At 27.8% G+C, this 22,902-nt stretch overlaps 1 protein-coding gene across 1 annotated transcript; it reads right to left on the bottom strand.

Annotated features, from left to right (window-relative positions):
• Positions 1-13,936: 13,936 nt before the first annotated feature.
• LOC125035201 (heat shock 70 kDa protein-like) lies at positions 13,937-15,841 on the bottom strand. Its single transcript, XM_047627443.1, has one exon. It carries the CDS (start codon positions 15,839-15,841, stop codon positions 13,937-13,939), a length of 1,905 nt encoding a protein of 634 aa, XP_047483399.1.
• Positions 15,842-22,902: the final 7,061 nt, after the last annotated feature.

Raw genomic sequence — 22,902 nt, 5'->3', positions numbered from 1 at the left:
TGTATGAATTTGCCTCACTTTTCAATGAAACTACAAAGTATTTTGCTAGATATTATGATGATAAAAAGTCAGAGATTAATGGAAGGATGTCATGTTCTCAGATGCTGAAATTGATTCTAAAAAGCACAGCCAGAATACTGACCTATAATGGATATGCTTGGAGTTTTTGTCCTACTTTTCTTCGATATGAAGAAAAGGCGGACAATAACTCCAATATCCGATATAAAATGTTGAAAATGTTATATGGAGAAAAGATATCTGGTAAAATTTATAGAGTCAATGATGATAATTTATCACATAATATATATAGAAGAAAACGAATTAATATTAGAAGACGTAAAAAGAAGAATGGCAATGATACCGGTGACTGATTCAATATATAGTTGTGGAAATGGTATATAGTTATGGAAATGGTATTTTGAATGTTGTCATATATATATATATATATCGAGGTGATATATATATATATACTATTGATATCAATATACGATATACTTTATTGATATCAAGATAAAAATGACAAAATAATACAGTATAAACACTGAATACTGTATAATGATCACTCTAACGAATATTGAAAGAAAGGAGATGATTCGAAAATCTAGGTAACTAAGTTTTACCGTAAATTATTATATATATATATATATATATATATATATATATATGGTTAATATTGGATAATATAATATAAACATATATGTATATATTAGTGTTTTAATGATATAACACTCGAGAAAGATATTGGTTATATATCTCGAGAAATATATTTATTTTATTTTATAGGTGATGTCAACGATGACTTATCTGGGATATAGTCACAATATCTACCATAAACAATAATGATCCAGGGGAATCAAAATGAGATATACGACCGACTTATTTGTTAGATGGTAAGTCATATTATGATATTTAGATGGTATGATAGAATATAATATTTGAATAATAATTATAATGTATATTTTTGTAATAAATAATCCTTTAGGATATTATTCTATTCTCATGTTTAATTTTTATTTCGTACAGTATATCCATTTACTATCCCGGTGATGAATGAGGAAGACTATTCATCTGTGATAATGGTAAGTACTATAGAATATAATATTTGACTAACACTTGTGTAATTTTTGTAATTAATCATATATCTTCAGCTTTATGCTCTCAATAATCATCTATCTTCAACTTTATTCTCTCAATCTGTGACAAGTGTAATTTATATAAACAATCACTATCTTCAACTTTAACTTTATATCAATCATTCTCATCTATATATATATATATATATATTTGAATCCCATGTATAATTGTAACCTTTCCAAAAGATGAATATTACCATATATTCAAATTAATTCAATATGTTCAATATAGGGAATCGATAAATATTAAGAGAAACAACCAAAATATTGGCTGTTGTTTGAGCGAGCGTTCAATTAGGTAAAAATATTGTCGACTCGACAATATTTGCTATATGAAATCCATATATTTCTAGAAACTTTACCCAATGCAGAAAATCATGCATTTCTAGAAACTTTGACAATGTTTGCTATATGAAAACCATGTATTTCTAGAAACTTTACCCAATGCAGAAAATCATGCATTTCTAGAAACTTTGACAAAACCATGTATTTCTAGAAACTTTACCCAATGCAGAAAATCATGCATTTCTAGAAACTTTGACAATGTTTGCTATATGAAAACCATGTATTTCTAGAAACTTTACCCAATGCAGAAAATCATGCATTTCTAGAAACATGTATTTCTAGAAACTTTACCCAATGCAGAAAATCATGCATTTCTAGAAACTTTGACAATGTTTGCTATATGAAAACCATGTATTTCTAGAAACTTTATGATATAAAAACAACATAGTAACCTTGCCGATGCACTATAAGAAATTAATGATAAAGACAACATAGTAACCTTGCCGATGCACTGTAAAAAAATTAGTGAGTTTTGACATAGATTCCTTGTTCACTGACATCCCGTTTGACGATTTGTTAAATTTCCTTGAAAGAAAAACTTTATTCATCTTTTGAGAAGATCCCTATTCCGGTCAATTGCTTTATCGAGCTTATCCGTTTGTGTGTCATGAATAAATGGTCATTATATTTGACGGCGGATTTTATAAACAAAACGATGATATCGCGATGAGAATTAGCCTAAATCTGGTCTGGTCCTTACGAATTTATGGAGTTATTTGAATCTGAACGAATCTTTCGGTAAACTTAATAACCTCGCGCGTACTATTAATTTCAAAGTTGAATGAGAATAATCAGGTAAATTACCAATTCTCGACGTTCTTTTATTCAATGTATATGGCACGTTTAAATATTTGGTTTATTGTAAACCTACACACCGCTAATTACCTCCATTTTTTCTCGAATCACCCGTTATACTCGAATCACCCGTTAATGTTATTCAAGAAGTTAGTAGTCTCGTCCATGTTTCAGAGAGTATATATGATTTCGGTCAGAGAGTATATATGATTTCGGTCAATAGTTTTATCGAGTTCATCCGTTTGTGTGTCACGAATAATATAAATAAATTAATGGTATCGCGATGAGAAATAGCTTAAATACGGTCCTTGCGAATTTGTATATATGTTTATTAAATTCCTCTCGCCTATCCTCCCCCGACATGATTTGGTTTCGTTATGTTGATGAGAAATAGCTTAAATCCGGTCCTTGTGAAGCTTAAATTCGGTCCTTGCGAATATATATATATATATATATAATGTTTATTGAAACTTCATATATTGCAACTTGTCTCTCTACTTGAAACTTTATATATTATAAAGATTATTGAAACTTCATATATTGCAACTTGTCTCTCTACTTGAAACTTTATATATTATAAAGAAGGACCGATGGCTATGTTCCGTTGCTCCTCTCTCTCTCAAACTTTCTATCTCTCTCTCACTCTCTACTTGAAACTTTATATATTATAAAGAAGGACCGATGGCTATGTTCCGTTGCTCCTCTCTCTCTCAAACTTTCTATCTCTCTCTCTCACTCTCTACTTGAAACTTTATATATTATAAAGAAGTGTCCGTTGCTCCTCTCTCTCTCAAACTTTCTATCTCTCTCTCACTCTCTACTTGAAACTTTATATATTATAAAGAAGGACCGATGGCTATGTTCCGTTGCTCCTCTCTCTCTCAAACTTTCTATCTCTCTCTCACTCTCTACTTGAAACTTTATATATTATAAAGAAGGACCGATGGCTATGTTCCGTTGCTCCTCTCTCTCTCAAACTTTCTATCTCTCTCTCACTCTCTACTTGAAACTTTATATATTATAAAGAAGGACCGATGGCTATGTTCCGTTGCTCCTCTCTCTCTCAAACTTTCTATCTCTCTCTCACTCTCTACTTGAAACTTTATATATTATAAAGAAGGACCGATGGCTATGTTCCGTTGCTCCTCTCTCAACTTGTCTCTCTCAACTTGTATCACTCTCTACTTGAATCTTCATATAATGTATCACTCTCTACTTGAATCTTCATATAATATAAAGAAGGACCGATGGCTATGTTCCGTTGCTCCTCTCTCAAACTTTCTATCTCTCTCACTCTCTACTTGAAACTTTATATATTATAAAGAAGGACCGATGGCTATGTTCCGTTGCTCCTCTCTCAACTTGTCTCTCTCTCAACTTATATCTCTCTCTACTTGAATCTTCATATTCTCTCTCAACTTGTATCTCTCTCTACTTGAATCTTCATATAATATAAAGAAGGACCGATAGCTATATCCGTTGCTCGTCTCTCTACTTGAAACTTCATATATAATCTATCATTATATATATGAATGAGGATTGAAAGTATATAATTTAACTAATTATTAAATGTATGAAAGTTCATATATTACAAATAGTCTATCTTATATTTGAAAGAGTTTCGAAAGTTTATATTTGAAAAGTTTCGAAAGTTTATATTTGAAAAGTTTCAAAAGTTTATATTTGAAAAGTTTCAAAAGTTTATATTTGAAAAGTTTCAAAAGTTTATATTTGAAAAGTTTCGAAAGTTTATATTTGAAAAGTTTCAAAAGTTTATATTTGAAAAGTTTCGAAAGTTATAATTGAAAGAGTTTTGTAAGAGTTTTGAAAGTTATATTTGAATTAATTGAAAGTTATATTTGAATTGATTATTATATAATATAATCTGATTATTATATAATATAATCAAACTAATTATTAAATGTTTGAAAGTTTATATGATACAACTAATTATTAAATGTTTGAATTTATCTTATGTTTGAAAGAGTTTCGAAAGTTTATATTTGAAAGTTTATATTTGAAAGTTCATATTATATATACATTCGAAAGTTCATATACATACATTCAAATAATCTATCTTATGTTTATATTTTAACTGATTATTTATAAATATATAGACTGATTATTTTTATTAGCTTATGTTTATATTTTAATTGATTATTATTTAGTTTAACTGATTATTACTTAACTGATTATTAAATGTTTGAAAGTTCATATGATTACAAATCTTATGTTTGAAAGAGAGAGTTTTTAAAGTTTATAATTTTTATTATAAATAATCTATATAATTTATATTATAAATAATATAAATAATCTATCTTATGTTTGAAAGAGTTTTTGAAAGTTTATATTTTAACTGATTATTAAATGTTTGAAAGTTCATATTATATATATATTATAAATAATATTGCTTATGTTTATATTTTAACTGATTATTATTTATTTTAACTGATTATCATTTAACTGATTATTGAATGTTTGAAAGTTCATAAGTTCATATAATTATAAATCTTATGTTTGAAAGACATATATGAAAGACCTTCATCAAATAATTACAAATCTTATGTTTGAAAGATTATGTTTATATTTTAACTGATTATTATATTTAACTGACTATTACATTTATATTTTAACTGATTATTATTTATTTTAACTGATTATTATTTAACTGATTATTAAATGTTTGAAAGTTCATATAAGTATAATAGAGTTTTGAAAGATCGTATGATTCATATATATAAGAGATTTGAAAGATCATATGATTCATATATATATAAGAGATTTGAAAGATCATATGATTCATATTTATAAATGAAAGAGATTTGAAAGATCATATGATTGAAAGAGTTTTGAAAGCTCTAGTTTTTAAAGTTTATAAAGTTCATATGACATATGAAAGATTTTTGTTTGAATGAGTTTTGAAGGTTTATATTTTATCGAGTTTTGAAGGTTTATATTTTAACTGAGTATCAAATGTCTGAATGTTCATATAATTCAATAATATAATAATTCAATAATATAATAATATTTTAATATATTACAAAATAATCTATCTTATGTTATATATAATATGTATATGTGTGTCTATATACATTATATATAATATATATGATATAAATTCATCCCCCAATGATTAAAATAACCTTATCCCCCAATGATTAAAATAACCTTATCCCCCAATGATTAAAATAACCTTATTCCCCAATGATTAAAATAACCTTATCCCCCAATGATTAAAATAACCTTATCCCCCAATGATTAAAATAACCTCATATATGATAACCTCATATGTCATAATGAAATCTCATATTACATGTCATAATGAAATCTCATATTACAATGATTAAAATAACCTCATATTAAAATGTTTAATATATTATACAATATTTTAACCTCATATTCCTTAATCGTATTCAATATCAGAAAGAGAGATAGGAGGAAGGACATATATTATCGTGATCAATAGCTCATTATTATTTATATTATTCCTGTATCTCATTTACTAAAACACTAAAACATATATGGTGACTAAAACATATATGTTGACCAATGGCTTTCATCTTATTCTTCTGGGTTTTTATATTCTTTTTTTCTTTCTTCTTTGGATTTTATATTCCTTTTTCTTTCTTCATTGGATTTTATATTCCTTTTTCTTTCTTCATTGGATTTTATATTCCTTTTTTCTTTCTTCTTTGGAATTTATATTCCTTTTTCTTTTTTGGATTTTATATTCTTTTTTCTTCTTTGGATTTTATATTATTTTTTCTTCTTTGGATTTTATATTATTTTTTTTCTTTGGATTTTATATTCTTTTTTCTTTCTTCTTTGGATTTTATTTGGTATCTTATTCACATTTTCCATGAATTTTAACTTATATTTGTATTTCTTGTTTTCCATTTCATATACTATAATATTTCATATATTATGAAGTTTGAGAGAAGAGAAAATTCTATAATGGTCAATAACTATAATATTTCATATATTATGAAGGTTGAGAGAAAGAGAGAATTGTATAATGGTCAATAATTCATTCAGATATTACGATATAGAGATTGTATATTATTTAACTCATTCAGATATTACGATATAGAGATTATATATTATTTATTATTATGATATATATATATATTAGATATGAATATATTATTTATTATTATAATATTTCATTATTTATTATTTATTATTATAATATATTACAATATATAGATATGAATACAAAAACATACTAATACAAGTGTCCGTCATTTATCATATTCTATAGGTACTTATTTTTCTTTTAATAGATGGATGATGCTGTATGATGGAGAATGCTGTGTAATATATTGATGGTATAGTTATTGCTACTGCTGACATTACTAGATGAACAGATAATAATGTTCATCCTATATACTATGGTTAGTAGTGTTCGTCCTATATACTTATATACTACGTCCTATATACTATGGTGAGTAATAGCGATGACACTATGGTGAGTAATAGCGATGACAAATTGTTGATTATTTATAATTATCAATATTTTATTTAATGGGAATATATTTTAATCAAATCTTAAGACATTCTTAATATATATAATATAATTAAATATTTAAGATATAATTTAAAAACTTTTTAATACAGTAAAGATAATTCAAAAACTTTTTAATACAGTAAAGGTGTCATCGGATCGATGATAGTAAAGGTGTCATCGGAGGATGATCAGGTGTAATCGGAGGATGAACAGAAATATAGATGTAATCGGAGGATGAACAGAAATATAGATGTAATCGGAGGATGAACAGAAATATAGATGAACAGAAATATATATATATTTAATTTCCATTCTTAAAATGATATACAATAATAATGATACATAATAATCTTAAAATGATATAAATGATATATACAATATAATGATATATAATAATCTTAAAGTGATATAAAATGATATGAAGTAACATAATAATCTTAAAATGATATAAAATGATATCATATTCTTAAGATATTTACTTTTCTTTTAATAGATGGATGATGCTGTATGATGGAGAATGCTGCTGTATGATGGAGAATGCTGTGTATGATGGAGAATGCTGCTGTATGATGGAGAATGCTGTGTAATCTATTGATGGTATAGTTATTGCTACCAAAACTTCAAGTGTTGCTATTGCTGACATTACTAGATGGATCTATTGCTGACATTACTAGATGGATATATAATAGTGTTCATCCCATATATTATGGTGAGTAATAACGATGCCATATATTATGGTGAGTAATAACGATGACAAGTTGTTGATTATTTATAATAATCAACTATGTTATAATAATCAACTATGAATAATCAACTATGTTATAATAATCAACTATGAATATATCAACTATGAATATAATAATCAACTAATAATCAACTATGAATATAATAATCAACTATGAATAATCAACTATGTTATAATAATCAACTATGAATATTATATTTAATTGGAATATAAATAAATGCATGGGAATATAAATAAATATATCAATATTAAAATCTAATCTTAAGACATTCTAAATAATTATATAATTAAATATTCTAGATATAATTGTGTCATCGGATCGATGATAGTAAAGGTATCATCGGAGGATGATCAGGTGTAATCGGAGGATAATCAGGTATCATCGGAGGATGATCAGGTGTAATCGGAGGATAATCAGGTATCATCGGAGGATGATCAGGTGTAATCGGAGGATAATCAGGTGTAATCGGAGGATGATCAGAAATATAGATGTAATCGGAGTATGATAAGAAATATATTTGTAATTTCTATTCTTAAAACGGAAAAATAAAATGATATAAAGTAAAAAATTATTGAAATGATATGAAGTAAAAAATTTGATAAAAACATTGAAAATTATGATTCGAGAAATCAAAATTGAGATTTGAGTTCCCGAATGAATACAAAAATATATTAATACAAGTGTCCGTCATTTATCATATTCTATAGATATTTACTTTTCTTTTAATAGATGGATGATGCTGTATGATGGAGAATGCTGCTGTATGATGGAGAATACTGTGTAATTTATTGATGTATGATGGAGAATGCTGCTGTATGATGGAGAATACTGTGTAATCTATTGATGGCATAGTCATTACAGGTAGCAGATATTAATATGGTAAATAACAACGATGACAAGTTGTTGATTATTTAATGGGAATATAAATAAACGCAACTTTGAACATTTTAAAATCTACTATTTCAAGACATTCTAAAAAGTCTAAATATTTATAATATAATTAATTTAAAATCTACTATTTCAATTAATTTAAAATCTACTATTTCAAGACATTCTAAAAAGTCTAAATATTTATAATATAATTAAATGTATTATAAAGCAATTTTTTATTACAGTAAAGGTGTCATCGGAGGATGATCTGGTGTAATCGGAGGATGATCAGAAATATAGATGTAATCGGAGTATGATCAGAGATATATATTTGTAATTTCTATTCTTAAAAGTAATCGGAGTATGATCAGAAATATATATTTCTAATTTCTATTCTTAAAATGGAAAATATTGAAATGTAAAAAATATGATATAAAGTAAAAAAAAAATTGAAAAATTATGATTCGAGAAATCAAAATTGAGATTTGAGATCCCGAATGAATACAAAAATATATTAATACAAGTGTCCGTCATTTATCATACTCTATAGATATTTACTTTTCTTTTAATAGATGGATGATGCTGTATGATGGAGAATGCTGCTGTATGATGGAGAATACTGTGTATTCTATTGATGGCATAGTCATTACAGGTAGCAGATATTAATATGGTAAGTAATAACGATGACAAGTTGTTGATTATTTAATGGGAATATAAATAAATGCAACTTTGAACATTTTAAAATCTACTATTTCAAAATCTCTACTATTTCAAGACATTCTATATATTATTTCGAGACATTCTAAAAAGTCTAAATATATTATTTCAAGACATTCTAAAAAGTCTAAATATTTATAATATAATTAAATGTAATTTAAAACAACTTTTTATTACAGTAGAGGTGTCATCGGATCGATGATAGTAAAGGGGTAATCAGAGGTAAAGGTGTAATCGGAGGATGATCAGAAATATATATTTTTTACTTCTATTCTTAATATGGTATACAATAATCTTAAAATGGTAATTAATATGGTATACAATAATCTTAAAATGGTAATGGTATGCAATAATCTTATGGTATGAAGCAAAGAATAATTAAAAATATGATTCGAGAAATCAAAATTGTGATTTGAAATTATAATTGAGATTCCTAAAAGAACTGTGATTCGAGAAATCAAAATTGTGATTTGAAATTATAATTGAGATTCCTAAAAGAACTGTGATTCGAGAAATCAAAATTGTGATTTGAAATTATAATTGAGATTCCTAAAAGAATTGTGATTCGAGAAATCAAAATTGTGATTTGAAATTATAATTGAGATTTCTAAAAGAATTGTGATTCGAGAAATCAAAATTGTGATTTGAAATTATAATTGAGATTCCTAAAAGAATTGTGATTCGAGAAATCAAAATTGTGATTTGAAATTATAATTGAGATTCCTAAAAGAATTGTGATTCGAGAAATCAAAATTGTGATTTGAAATTATAATTGAGATTCCTAAAAGAATTGTGATTTCTATTTGAAATTATAATTGATATTCCTAAATGAATTGAGATTCATAATAAGATATTTTAACCTTACCTAAATAAACTAATTTTTAACCTTACTTAAATTTATTTTTTAGAAATATATAACTTGTTAGATTCAGAAGTAAAATAAATTATTTCGATTCCTCAGAAGTAATATAAATTATTTCGATTCCGGTACTCTAGAATTTATTTAGAATGAATTGTTTCGATTCCGGTACTCTAGAATCTACTGTTCTTGACAGTGTAGTGGATATTACACTGTCGGCTGCTGCTGGAATAGAACGATTAGAGGATGAAAGAAATATCAGGCCACTTGCAATAAAACGACGTAAAGTTGAACGAGATATCAGCTCAGTGATTTCCGATACACGAGACTTTATTATCAACAATATTCCCTTACCATTGGTCGATGAATATGTGGAATTGGTGATGAAAAAAATCTGTCAAGATGAACAGCGAATAAACTTTAGACAATATAATATTATTCTAGACATTATTCCATTATGTAACTTGAGAACATTTTGTGATAAATGGATATTAAAGCAACTAAGAGGTCAATCAATGTTGTTCAAAAAATTGACCAAGTGCTCAAAATTACAGAAATTATCCTTATGTGAAGATAACCAATCTCAAGATGCAAAAATTGATTGTTCCATGATGTTTCAACATTTTACTTATTTGACAACTTTAAAACTTATGCCCCAGATATTTTTACCACATATTTACTTCTCTTACCATCATGTCATTGGATCTGTTGCTAAACACTGTCTGAGATTGAAGGAATTTCACGTGACATATTCTGGAACATCACTTAATAGGACGGGGTCGAGGATCGCAGATCTGGTGCAGTGTCGTGATCTTGTCTCACTCTGGTTGTTTGACAACAGTCTACATCGAAAAGTATCACAAGAAGTTGTTGATGACTTACAGAAGCTCCTGATAGAGTTGAAAAATCTCAAATGTTTATATCATAAACAAATGACATTTGCAATCCTAGAACTAAATGAGAAAATCTCTGGAACGCTTGGACTCAAACAACTTGTTCTCCGTGACGAAGTGTTTATTGATCAGGAAAGCGAGATAATATTGAATACCGATGAACTTCTTCAGATAAGTAAGATTTGCCCTGCCACCCAAATCATCAAACTGATAAAACCCCCTCCTTGTATAGACTCAATGTCAAAAGCTCTACCGAATCTGAAAGAATTAGAGATGAACAAATGCCGTAATGATGTTGTTCTCAGCTTGTCTCGTGCCCTTTGTCAAAATAATCTCAATGGTCTAACGGTCTTAAAATTGTCTGAAATAACAATTAACTATGGGCACATTTCAGAAATGGCACACAATTGTCCCAATCTCATGATTCTCAATATCTCATTCTCTAAAATCAAGACATATGGACATCTTACTTTGCCTCCTCGGCAATCGTCAGCGTTCCCTTATTTAAAGGAATTGACAATGACATCCAAATGCGATTTGGAGAAACATTACCTCCAACAATGCTGTTCGATGTGTTCAACATGGGAGGTTGGAAAAGAACTTACACGATACCTCTTGACAGGATCACGCGAGCTGGAAAGTCTCCATATCCACTATGGTTCACATTATGAACCAAAAGCTTCATTCATATTAGAGATTTTGAAATCTCTTAAACATCTTACCTCCCTCCAATTAGTATCATCCTTATATATGGATTGTATAATCCTTCGTGAAATGGTCACTCTCTGTCCATCGTTGACCAAGTTGAGGGGATTCGTTAGTTGGAGATTTAATCACCGTGTTGATTATGGAATACCTGAACAGCTTAGTAGTTTTGAGGAATTTTGTGAATGTTCTGATATGTTACATAATTTCAATAATAGAGGATATATTGTTGAGTGAAAAAAGATATATTGTTGAGTGAAAAAAAGATATATTGTTTAGTGAATAAGATAATTGTTAAGTGAATATTGTTTAGTGAATAAGATAATTGTTAAGTGAATAAGATTTGATTATATTGTTTAGTGAATAAGATAATATCTATATTGATTATTAAGTGAATAAGATAATATCTATATTGATTATTATAAGATAATATCTATTGATTATTGATTATATAATCATTGATTATTATAAGATAATATATATATATATATAGAGATATATGTGAACTAGAGATCTATATGAACTAGAGATCTATATTGATTATCTGATTATTATATTATCTGATTATATGTAAACTAGATTATATGTAAACTAGAGATCTATACTGATTATCAATATTATTATATGTGAAATAGAGATCTTGTTTATCATGGAAATATTGTTATATCAATATTATTATTTGGAAATATTGTTATATCAGTATTATTATTTGTGAACTGGAGACCTTGTTTACCATATATTATTATTATTTTTGAACTGGAGATCCTATCTTGTTTACCATGGAACATGAGAGGGTTCATCTTCTCCCTAAATAGGAACTCGATATGTTTATCGTAAGTACTTAAAATTAAAAAAAATATTATTAATTTGTTATATCTGAATGATAATCTTTTTCTTCATTACTATTGAATGATTTTCTTTTCATTACTATTGGAGGATGATAATTTATTGGATTAATTCATCTTTCTCTTTTTAATATATTATATTTCTCTTTTTAATATTGAATGATAAATCCTTTCATATTGAATGGTATTTTTCATTAACGATAAATCCTTTCATATTGAATGGTATTTTTCATTAACAGTTTGATGATGCTGTTGTGGCGCATATTGAATGGTATTTTTCATTAACAGTTTGATGATGCTGTTGTGGCGCAGATTAACCACCATATAGATCTACCACTAAGAGCGAGACTTCCACAATCACCGCAGTGCCCTCCATCTCCAAAGAATGCATCAATATTTCTTAGGACCTCACAGTTACTAATAAATATAAAAACAATAACTAATAAATATAAAAACAATATATTGTGTTTACCTTTACCTTTAACATTTTTATTATTTTCATGATATAATAAGCAGTGAGTCTTGCAATGGGTCTATCAATATTCCTATTTATTTTTTGATTCTCACCTTCCTCCTAGCCCCCCATGCGAATATTATATTAAATATAATATTGATTTTTAATATTGATTTTAACAAAAAATACACTTTGCTATTTTTGGAAATATTTTATTATCAAGATATACAAGAAATGCACTTTAATGTTAGTTGATACAAGAAATGTACTTTAATATTAGTTGTATAGTTGTAATAACTAATCAAGTATGATATATAATTTCATAAGTACGATATATAATTTCATAAATACGATATCAACATAATATTAATGTTACAATTCTCAACATATAATATTAATGTTACAATTATAATTATCAATATAATAAATACTAAATTATAATAAAATATATTCTTGATAATATTGTTTATATATATTCAATAAGATTATATTGATATTGTTTATATATTTTCATTAAGATTATATATTTTTGTTGATATTGGTTACAGAGGTTACAGAAAAATAAATTTTCTTGTAATATTAAATAAATTTTCTTGTAATATTAAATTATTTCAACAAGAAAATATATACTTTTATTTATACCTTTTCAACAAGAAAATAAACATTTATCTTAATTATCTTATAGTATATTTGAATTATACCTTTTCAACAAGAAAATATACATTTTTATTTATCTTATTTATCTTATAGTATATTTGAATTATACCTTTTCAACAAGAAAATATACATTTTTATTTATCTTATTTATCTTATAGTATTGGAAAATATTAATCATTCTAATGATAGTAACCACATATAACAAGTGATAATAGTGATTAATATATAAATATATATATTCTGATTAATATATAAATATATATATTCTATAAATTTGATATATAAATATATATATATTCTATAAATTTAATATAATATTCTATAAATTTAACATATATATATATTCTATAAATATAATATATAAATATATATATATATATATATATATATATATTCTATAAATTGAATATTTAATCAACTTCTTCAATTTTTGGTTCATGTTCGGGCTCTGCTTTTAGTGTATCTTCAGTGTCCTTATTTGATTTATTACAAGATAAATCATTTAATATTTTCTCCTGTAATTCGTTCAATTCTTGATTTTTTTTTAAGTATTCTTCCTTTGTTTTTTTAGGATTTTCATCAATCCATGAGATTACCTCATCTATCTGGTTTTCATACCCCTTACTATTAGCCGTTGTAGATTTTGTTAAATCCTTCATTGTATAACAGGTTTGATATAGATTATTTTTTGCTTCACTAGCTTCTTTCATTTTCATATCCTCCTCCTTATGCTTTTCAGCTTCCTGAACCATTTTCTCAATTTGTTCTTTAGATGAACGGCTATCATTTTTGATAGTAATACTCTGTTCAATACCACTATTTTTTTCAACTGCTTTTACATTCAAAATTCCATTAGCGTCAATATCAAAGGTTACTTCGATCTGAGGCTCACCTTGTTTACCCTCGGGTATGCCGCTCAAAATAAATGTACCCAATAAATTATTATCTTTAGTATAGTGACGTTCTCCTTCATAAACTTTAATATTTACCTCTTTTTGATTGTCCTCATTAGTTGTAAAGGTATTAGTCTTCTTTATTGGTATGCCTGTGTTTCTATCAATCAACACAGTCATTATACCACCCTTTGTCTCTATGCCTAATGATAATGGAGCCACATCGATAAGAAGAACATCTTTTAGAGATTGACATGAATTTCCAGATAAAATGGCTGCTTGCACAGCGGCTCCATATGCTACAGCCTCATCCGGATTAATAGATTTGTTTAATTTTTTTTGAAAATGATTACTCAAAAGTTCTTGTACTTTTGGTATGCGGGTAGATCCTCCAACTAACACAACCTCATTTATAGAACTTTTGTCCATCTTGGCGTCTCTCAAAGCCCTTTCTACGAAAGTTAATGTACTTTGAAATAATTTATCACAAAGTACATTGAATTTAGCACGAGATATAGACAAATTAACATCAGTGCCATCGTATAGAGATTCCAGTGTAATTTCAGCTTGAGTAGATGACGATAATGTCCTCTTGGCTTGTTCACATGCAGTTTTTAGGCGTCGCATTGCCCGTTTACTATCCGCTATATTTATTCTATATTTCTCCTTGATATGTTTCACAAAGTAATCTACCATAACATCATCAATATCTTCACCTCCCAGGTGAGTATCTCCCGCAGTAGCCTTGACTTCAAATACTCCATCATCTATAGTTAAGATCGATACATCAAATGTACCACCACCAAAATCGTAAATTAATATATTTTTTTCTTCATTTTCTTTATTTTCTTCATTTTTATTGTTAATTCCATAAGCAAGGGCTGCGGCCGTAGGTTCATTAATGATTCGATGTACATTAAATCCTGCAATAGTTCCTGCATCTTTAGTCGCTTGTCGCTGAGAATCGTTAAAATAAGCTGGAACTGTAATGACTGCATCTTTCACTGTGGTACCCAAATATGCCTCAGCAGTTTCTCTCATCTTTAATAAAACCATTGAAGATATTTCTTCAGGATAATATGATTTTAGTTCATTCTTATATTTTACATTTATTTTCGGCTTACCATCGCTATTAGTAACCTCAAATGGCCAGGTTTTCCTTTCTGTTTTTACAATAGGGTCATCATAACTCATTCCTATAATACGCTTAGCATCGAAGACGGTATTAGTAGGATTTATCCCCGCCTGATTCTTTGCAGCTTCGCCAATTAGCCTTTCATTATCATTAAAAGCTACATAGGACGGTGTAGTCCGATTGCCTTGATCGTTGGCAATAATATCCACTTTTCCATTTTGGAAAATGGCAACACATGAATAAGTTGTACCAAGATCAATACCGATAAAAGGTAATGGTTTAGACATTATTATTTTCTTTTTCTTTATATTCCTATATGTTCTTTTTCTTTATAATCTTATAAGGCTATTGACTCATAGTCTCCTAGATATTTCTAAAAAATATTCCTTTGTAACCCAGCTATACTATTCCTTTGTCTTTATATTATATATATATATATATATATATTATATATGAAAATTATGCATATTGGGGTGAATAATATAAAAATAACATCTTAATAAGAAATTAAACTTTATATAATAGATAGACCGGTTATTAAAATGTCATTACCTACCGATAATGAAAAGTTTGTAAATACATTATTGGATATACATAGTCTTTTATCTGAAGAAAGTCATCATAGTGATGATTGGAAAACTGACTTTGAGAAATGTATTTATAGTGATTTGCGTGCGCTAGATGCATCCTCACTGTTTGAGAGTCTCTTAAATTTTTTGAGAAATGATGACCAAATTGATCATGTTATTAAAAAAGAAGTTGATGAGACACCGTATAGTACGAACAGAGAAACTGGTTATGATGATATAGATAAACTCTTTAAATTTGATGAGGATAATTATGATATAAAGACACTCATTATCGGAAAAATGTTGCGACACGAAAATCATAGAAAAACCCTAGCCGTAGAAATAAAACGTGGTAATAAACATGCAGCCTTATTTGCTACCATTATCAATATAATGTACCGATATTTAAAATTATCTAAAATTATATGGGTGCAATTTTGGGGAGTTACAAAAATCGGAGACATATTCAACAATCGTATTTTGAACCAAGAAGAAAACGAGGAAAGAATTGAAGCAAGGAAAAAAGCTATTCAAAAAATTAATGATATAATCACACAACAACAAAAGGTTAAAAAAAAATCAGATCAGAGCGATGGTGTAGTAAATACAATATTTGTAGAAGATAATGTCCCACCTATTAAAACAATTATAGTTGATAAAATTTATCCATATTTGTTAGCATTAAAAAACATATAGTAATATAAAAAAATGATAAGAATATCTCTTCACTGGCCATTAATTGAAGTGATAATATTTATAATGTTTATTTTATCAATTATGATCATTGTTATCATATGGTATGATAAACAATGTCGAGATCAACATGAAAAATATTTTATTTTTAAAGAAAAGAAAAAAATCTATCCTATATTTTTGTTAGATCGAAAGAAACCTAACGGAAAAGTATATGCAAAAGAATATTATTTAAGCAATGAAGAATTTATACTGTTTACAATGTTATTTAGAACAATACGAGAATTTAAACCTCTAACATGTAAAGATGATTTAGGGTGGTATCATTATGTTTATCATATAACAGGATGTGTTCTTTGTGATATTTTGTGGTCTGAAAAAAATAAACCGGTTGTCCCTATAAACGATGCTCCTATAAACAATTCAACAATGTATATTATTTTAGAGATGTTATCATCTTATGAAAAAAATCAAATATATATAGATTATGCTTATAATCTACAACAAGGAGAATTTGATATAATACAAGATACTAATGTAAGAGGTGATAAAAAATGGATGATTCAGAGTATCGATGATTTAATTGGAGATATACAAATAATAAAAAAATAATAATTATATATATATACATATATATATATATATATTCATTATTATCCTATATATAAAAGTATATTTAGATTAAAGTCATCATAATATAATCCTACTGTATATTAATCTTTCCTTTTAATATATTTTATATTAATCCTTCCTTTTAATATACTTTATATTAATCTTTCCTATAATGATTAAAGAATACATTTTATATAATAGATGGGGGGAGAGAGAGAGAGAAATTGATTTAATGTAATGGATGGGAGGAGAGAGAATAAAACTTCAATATATATATACAACTTATATATATGATTATCATATATATAGTATTTATAATATCTAGAAATGGGACTGATAAATGGAACAAACGCATATAATATGGTATATGGGGATAATCCTCTATTTGTCAATACTATTGATGAGAAAGAAAATGTGTCGACTAACAGTATCGAAATTGTAGATTTACCAACAATAAGTGTAAAAGCTCTTATGGGATTTGCCAATAACCATATATATTCCAATTATTTTATCGGACAAATTGTGTTGTTTAGAGATAAAATTACAGGTACTGTCATCTCGACCCTAAGAGATTCTAACTGCGTGATATCAGAAGATAATTATCCATTAACTTGTGTCGATAAATGTATCATACCAAAAGCAACATTGAATGATGAAGATGAAATGTTTTATAGAGAATCATTCTTTAGTCTTGCCAGTCAAATACAAAAGGCAAACCGGGAAAGTTTTATAACAATTGTTCCAGTGAGATATCCGACAAATAAAGAAATATCCATGTATACAAATTATAATGCTTTTATCGATGATGATGATGATGATGATGATGATGAGATATGCAAAGAAGCTTGCGCTGGACAATTTTCACAATTGACTACTAGTACAGAAAAACAAACATTGACCACTAAAGAGAAAATAGGCAAGTTAATTAATGAACCCTTATTTATTACCCGTGATGAAATTGCCGGTTTTGGGCGCGACAAGGAATGGACTCGAGGATGTATCGGACTATTAGAACGATTTGAGGGAATCATTCTGTTTATTGCACAAGATATAATTAAAAGATTATTAGAAATGTTTCCTCAAAAAAACACAAGTTCCGCTCGCCATGTTTTATTGTTTTATGATGGAAAATGTCACCCGATTAAGAACAAAGAGAGAAACGCAAGAAAAGCGAGAAGAGATAACACTGTCTCTACAGACGGTTGTACGACCGTAAATACAGACGGTTGTACGACCGTAAATACAGACGGTTGTACGACCGTAAATACCTATTGTACGACCGCAAATGTCTTATTAACGAGTATAGAAATTGAAAAAAAACAACGCGTCAATATGCTAAGAAAATTTATGTTACACATTCCATCTTGTATTATTATTCATTATTTGATGAATGTACTGCGGGTACCGTTGGTGTGCAGAATAGGAGCTAAAACTGTACTTTATAACAAAACTGATTGCTCAGAAGCCGAGACAATAATGGTGCATATGGCTGGTTATCTATGCAACATGAGTATACCGCACACTCAACATTTAGATGAAAAAAAGTTAACTCATCTCAATATGAACACTTTACTTTCATCCGAAGTAGACATAGCAAAGAAATGTCAACATTTTTTTACATGGAATGAATTTAGAGAAAAGGTAAAATGTGATGACCCTTTTACCATTAATTTATATTCTTCTGATAATGACGTGCTCCACAAGTGGAACCTGTGCGCTAGTCACAGTGTGGCTATGAGCGGAAAACTTGAAATACCGTCGTATGTGAATGGTGTTCGATTCTATAGAACTATGATGAGAATGCCACCTTTTTCATCTCTCACAGGAACACAATATCAAATGTGTTATGAATTAACGGTTACTCATGTACCGCACGATATAGATGCCGGAATGCTTCTTATGGTATTGTGCGGTTCGGATTATAATGATCCGGGATTAACTTTTAACGAGTCGTTAAAAATAGTTTATAGAGAAATTTTAAACTTTAAAAAACTGGCTTGTACATGCCATAGAGGATGGAAAGATTTTGCCGCACTCGTCGCTAATAGTAATAACAATAATAATAATAATAATAATAATGATAAACCCTTTTATACGATAGGAGAAGAAAATATTAGTGTATGTCGGCATTGTCATAAGGTTATAGTTAGACAGTTTTGGGAAGCTAAAAGTTTTTTTGCTTCTATCATCTGCCTGCTTATGAAAGAGTTGGATCCCGAACTATTATTTAAAGATAATGATAACGATATTACCAATAATGTAACGAAACATAAAATAATTGCTATTAACTGCATTTGCAATATATGTGTTTTTTTATTGCTGGGTAAGTTTAATAAATTAATTTATGGAAACATTGGCTATAATGAATCATTATTAGATTCACTTCATCGTGAAAAGATGAAAAAGGAACACAGTAAAAAATGTCCTAGTAAATCTATAACAGATTCGATTACATTAGCATCATATGTTGTAAAGTTTGACAAAGATAATCTAAACACCTATACTGCCGGTGGAATACGCCATTGGCATGATGAACTGATAGATAAAGATATGAATCAATCGTTCGAGGAAAATATATCTGGTTGTAAGAGAAAACCTAATAATAATAATAATACTGTTAACTATAATAATATTACTAATACTAATACCAAGGATATTGTTCATAATCATGATGATTCTAACAACAGTGATCATATGTATTTTATAAAATCTAAAAAACCATGTGGTGAAAATGAAGTCAATATTGTAGATGTTACATGGTGTAATAAAAACTACAAGGCAATATCGAATGGTACGGGAAAAAATGAGAATTTTTGGAAATGTATGTTTGATACATCATTAATGTTACCAACAACCGCATCGTTACCATTAGCAAATAAACAACAAATAGATGACGATATATTATTTCAAAAGACAAAAATCAATAAATGTTTAACAAATGAATCGTTTGATATAAATAATATCAACATTTTAAAAAGAATTATGTCAAAGATAAGTAAAAAAGATCAATGTAAAGAAGATAAAATGTCACCATCACCTTCGTCTTGTGGTATATCAGCTGTTAATCGTTTTATCGATCTTATTCTAACCATATATCTTTATATCATTGGAGAAGACTCTTTTGCAACGGTTCATAGAGTACCCATTGAACATCATGTAAATAGTCGAACTAACACTACTATTAAAGATATGATTATAGAATGTTTATCCCTATTGTATAGTGAAAAATTATTTGCTCTCTCTATGCAGAAATCTACATGCAAGAATTTACCCCAAGAGTTTATGAAGAGAAATAACCACGACATTATTACGACTCAAAGAGAATTCCAATCTTTATTAAAGAAATATGGGGCTGGGCAAGACAGTTGTAACAACGATACGGAAAATGAAGATTTTTTGAATGAAAAAGAAGTATCGACGGTAAATAATATAGACATGTTTCAGTATACACCACTATTGGGTGAAGCCAGACTTTTTACTCCATTAACTTTGTGGACAGTTTATCTATCATTAAAATATGGTCTTTTAGTCTTGTAATTGGGGATTAAATATATATATATATATATATATATATATATATATATTATATATACACAATAAATATATATATATATATATATCCATTGATATTTATTTTCTTTTCTTTCTCTCTAATAAATATGGAATTGTCACCATCACCTAAATTCTATATAGAAAATTTATCTCATCTTAAAATTGGAATTATGAACTATTTCAATTTCATTATTAGCAATGCAGGATCGACTACAATTCGAGATATTATAATGATTGGAACAAACAACATATCTAACAAGAAAATATTATGGGACTTTATAAAATCTTTATCTTTGATCCAAATCGGGATAACTGTATTGAACGATAATGATGGTACTATCCACGCGATAGAAATAAAATATATGAAAACCGATTCCATCAAAGAAAAATATATAATAATACAAAGAATATTTCAAGCAATGATGATTACATTTCAGCTAATTTCTCATAATAAAGAATGGCAACCAGTATCAAGTCAATCTCATAAAAATGTTGATCAATTTGACGACATTTATTTAAAGGAGCACTTGAACTTTAAAAATGTAGATATGATATGTTCAATGTTGATGGATAATATAAAAAAGAAGAAGGCAACACTACCAACGAAAATCTGGTTTTCGCTTGAGAATATTTATAACGAGTCGAATAATGAAAATGATAATGATAATGATTCTTCTCTCAATCTCTTTATAGATGCAACTCGTACAAATAATGAATTAACAATGCTAGAGAAACGCATATCACACTACGAATACGGCAAAGATGACATTACAGCCATTAATAATTTTTTTTCGCTATCGTCATCACATAAGGTTAACTGTTGCAACCCAAAACATCTAGATAAAAAACCGAGTATGCATCTGTATCGACGTGCAAATGTTTGGTTATCGAGAGTTGAAAAATATAATCCTACCGAAGACGAGCTTCAAGATTTGGCAATGAAAGAATATAATGCGAGCGAAAGTAATATTTCAACATTTAGAGAATCAAAAATCATTTTATTTACCGTGTCTGCTCATTGTTTTGCTTGCCAATACCATGTGTATTTTTTACCCAAATCAGATTTAAAAAATGTACTATCAGCATTTTATACAATAGCTTGAGGAAGAAATATTACATGTATATATTTATACAGATAGGAAGAAATTGAAAAAAGTGAATAATAATAATAATAATAATAATAATAATAATAATAATGGTATCTATGTGGAGTAATATTGATGAAGCCATAGAACACTATATAATACATAATAAATTTAATACCAATATTTTATATAATGAAAGACAACAGGTTGCCTTCATTACCGTCTTTAATTATCTAAATGAGAATGTTCAATCTTGTTTTGATAAACATAAAAAGATAAGGCGTAAAATTATTAAAAATGCTATTAAGAAATGTAACAGTATTATATTAAACCGTATCTTAGTATTGGCAAGAGAACATGCTACATTACTGGTGAAGAAAAAACAATTTTGCTCTAACGATGAAGAATATTGTTATGATAATGTTCCAGCCAAAGAATTGATGTGCGACCGATTTTTGGAACACACCGATCCCGAGATGGAAATTTGGAGACGTCTTCAAGAGGAGGATTGTGTCAATCGAGATATTGAAGCAGAAATGCGACGAGTGCAACATTTATTACCCAAGAGGGTTCCGTTATATAATAACAAACGAACAGGTCCCGTTACCTTATGTCATGACCCCGATAATGGTATAATAAAAAAAAACTGTGAAAATTGGATAAATGATATCGCCGCTCAGGTATGCTGTGACGATATATCTATAGAAAGTAATGAGATATCAAAATTATTTTGTAAAAATCTCATGTACGATCAAAGCCGACGAATTAAAATTCCTCAATATTTAAGATCGTTACATGTTCAATGTATAGATCGAAAATGTTTTCCCAATAATTATT

Source organism: Penaeus chinensis, chromosome 19, assembly GCF_019202785.1.
Source record: "Penaeus chinensis breed Huanghai No. 1 chromosome 19, ASM1920278v2, whole genome shotgun sequence".
NCBI classification, from domain to species: domain Eukaryota; kingdom Metazoa; phylum Arthropoda; class Malacostraca; order Decapoda; family Penaeidae; genus Penaeus; species Penaeus chinensis.
Note: the sequence above shows the minus strand (reverse complement) of the source record. Positions and strands in the feature narration are given on the sequence as shown.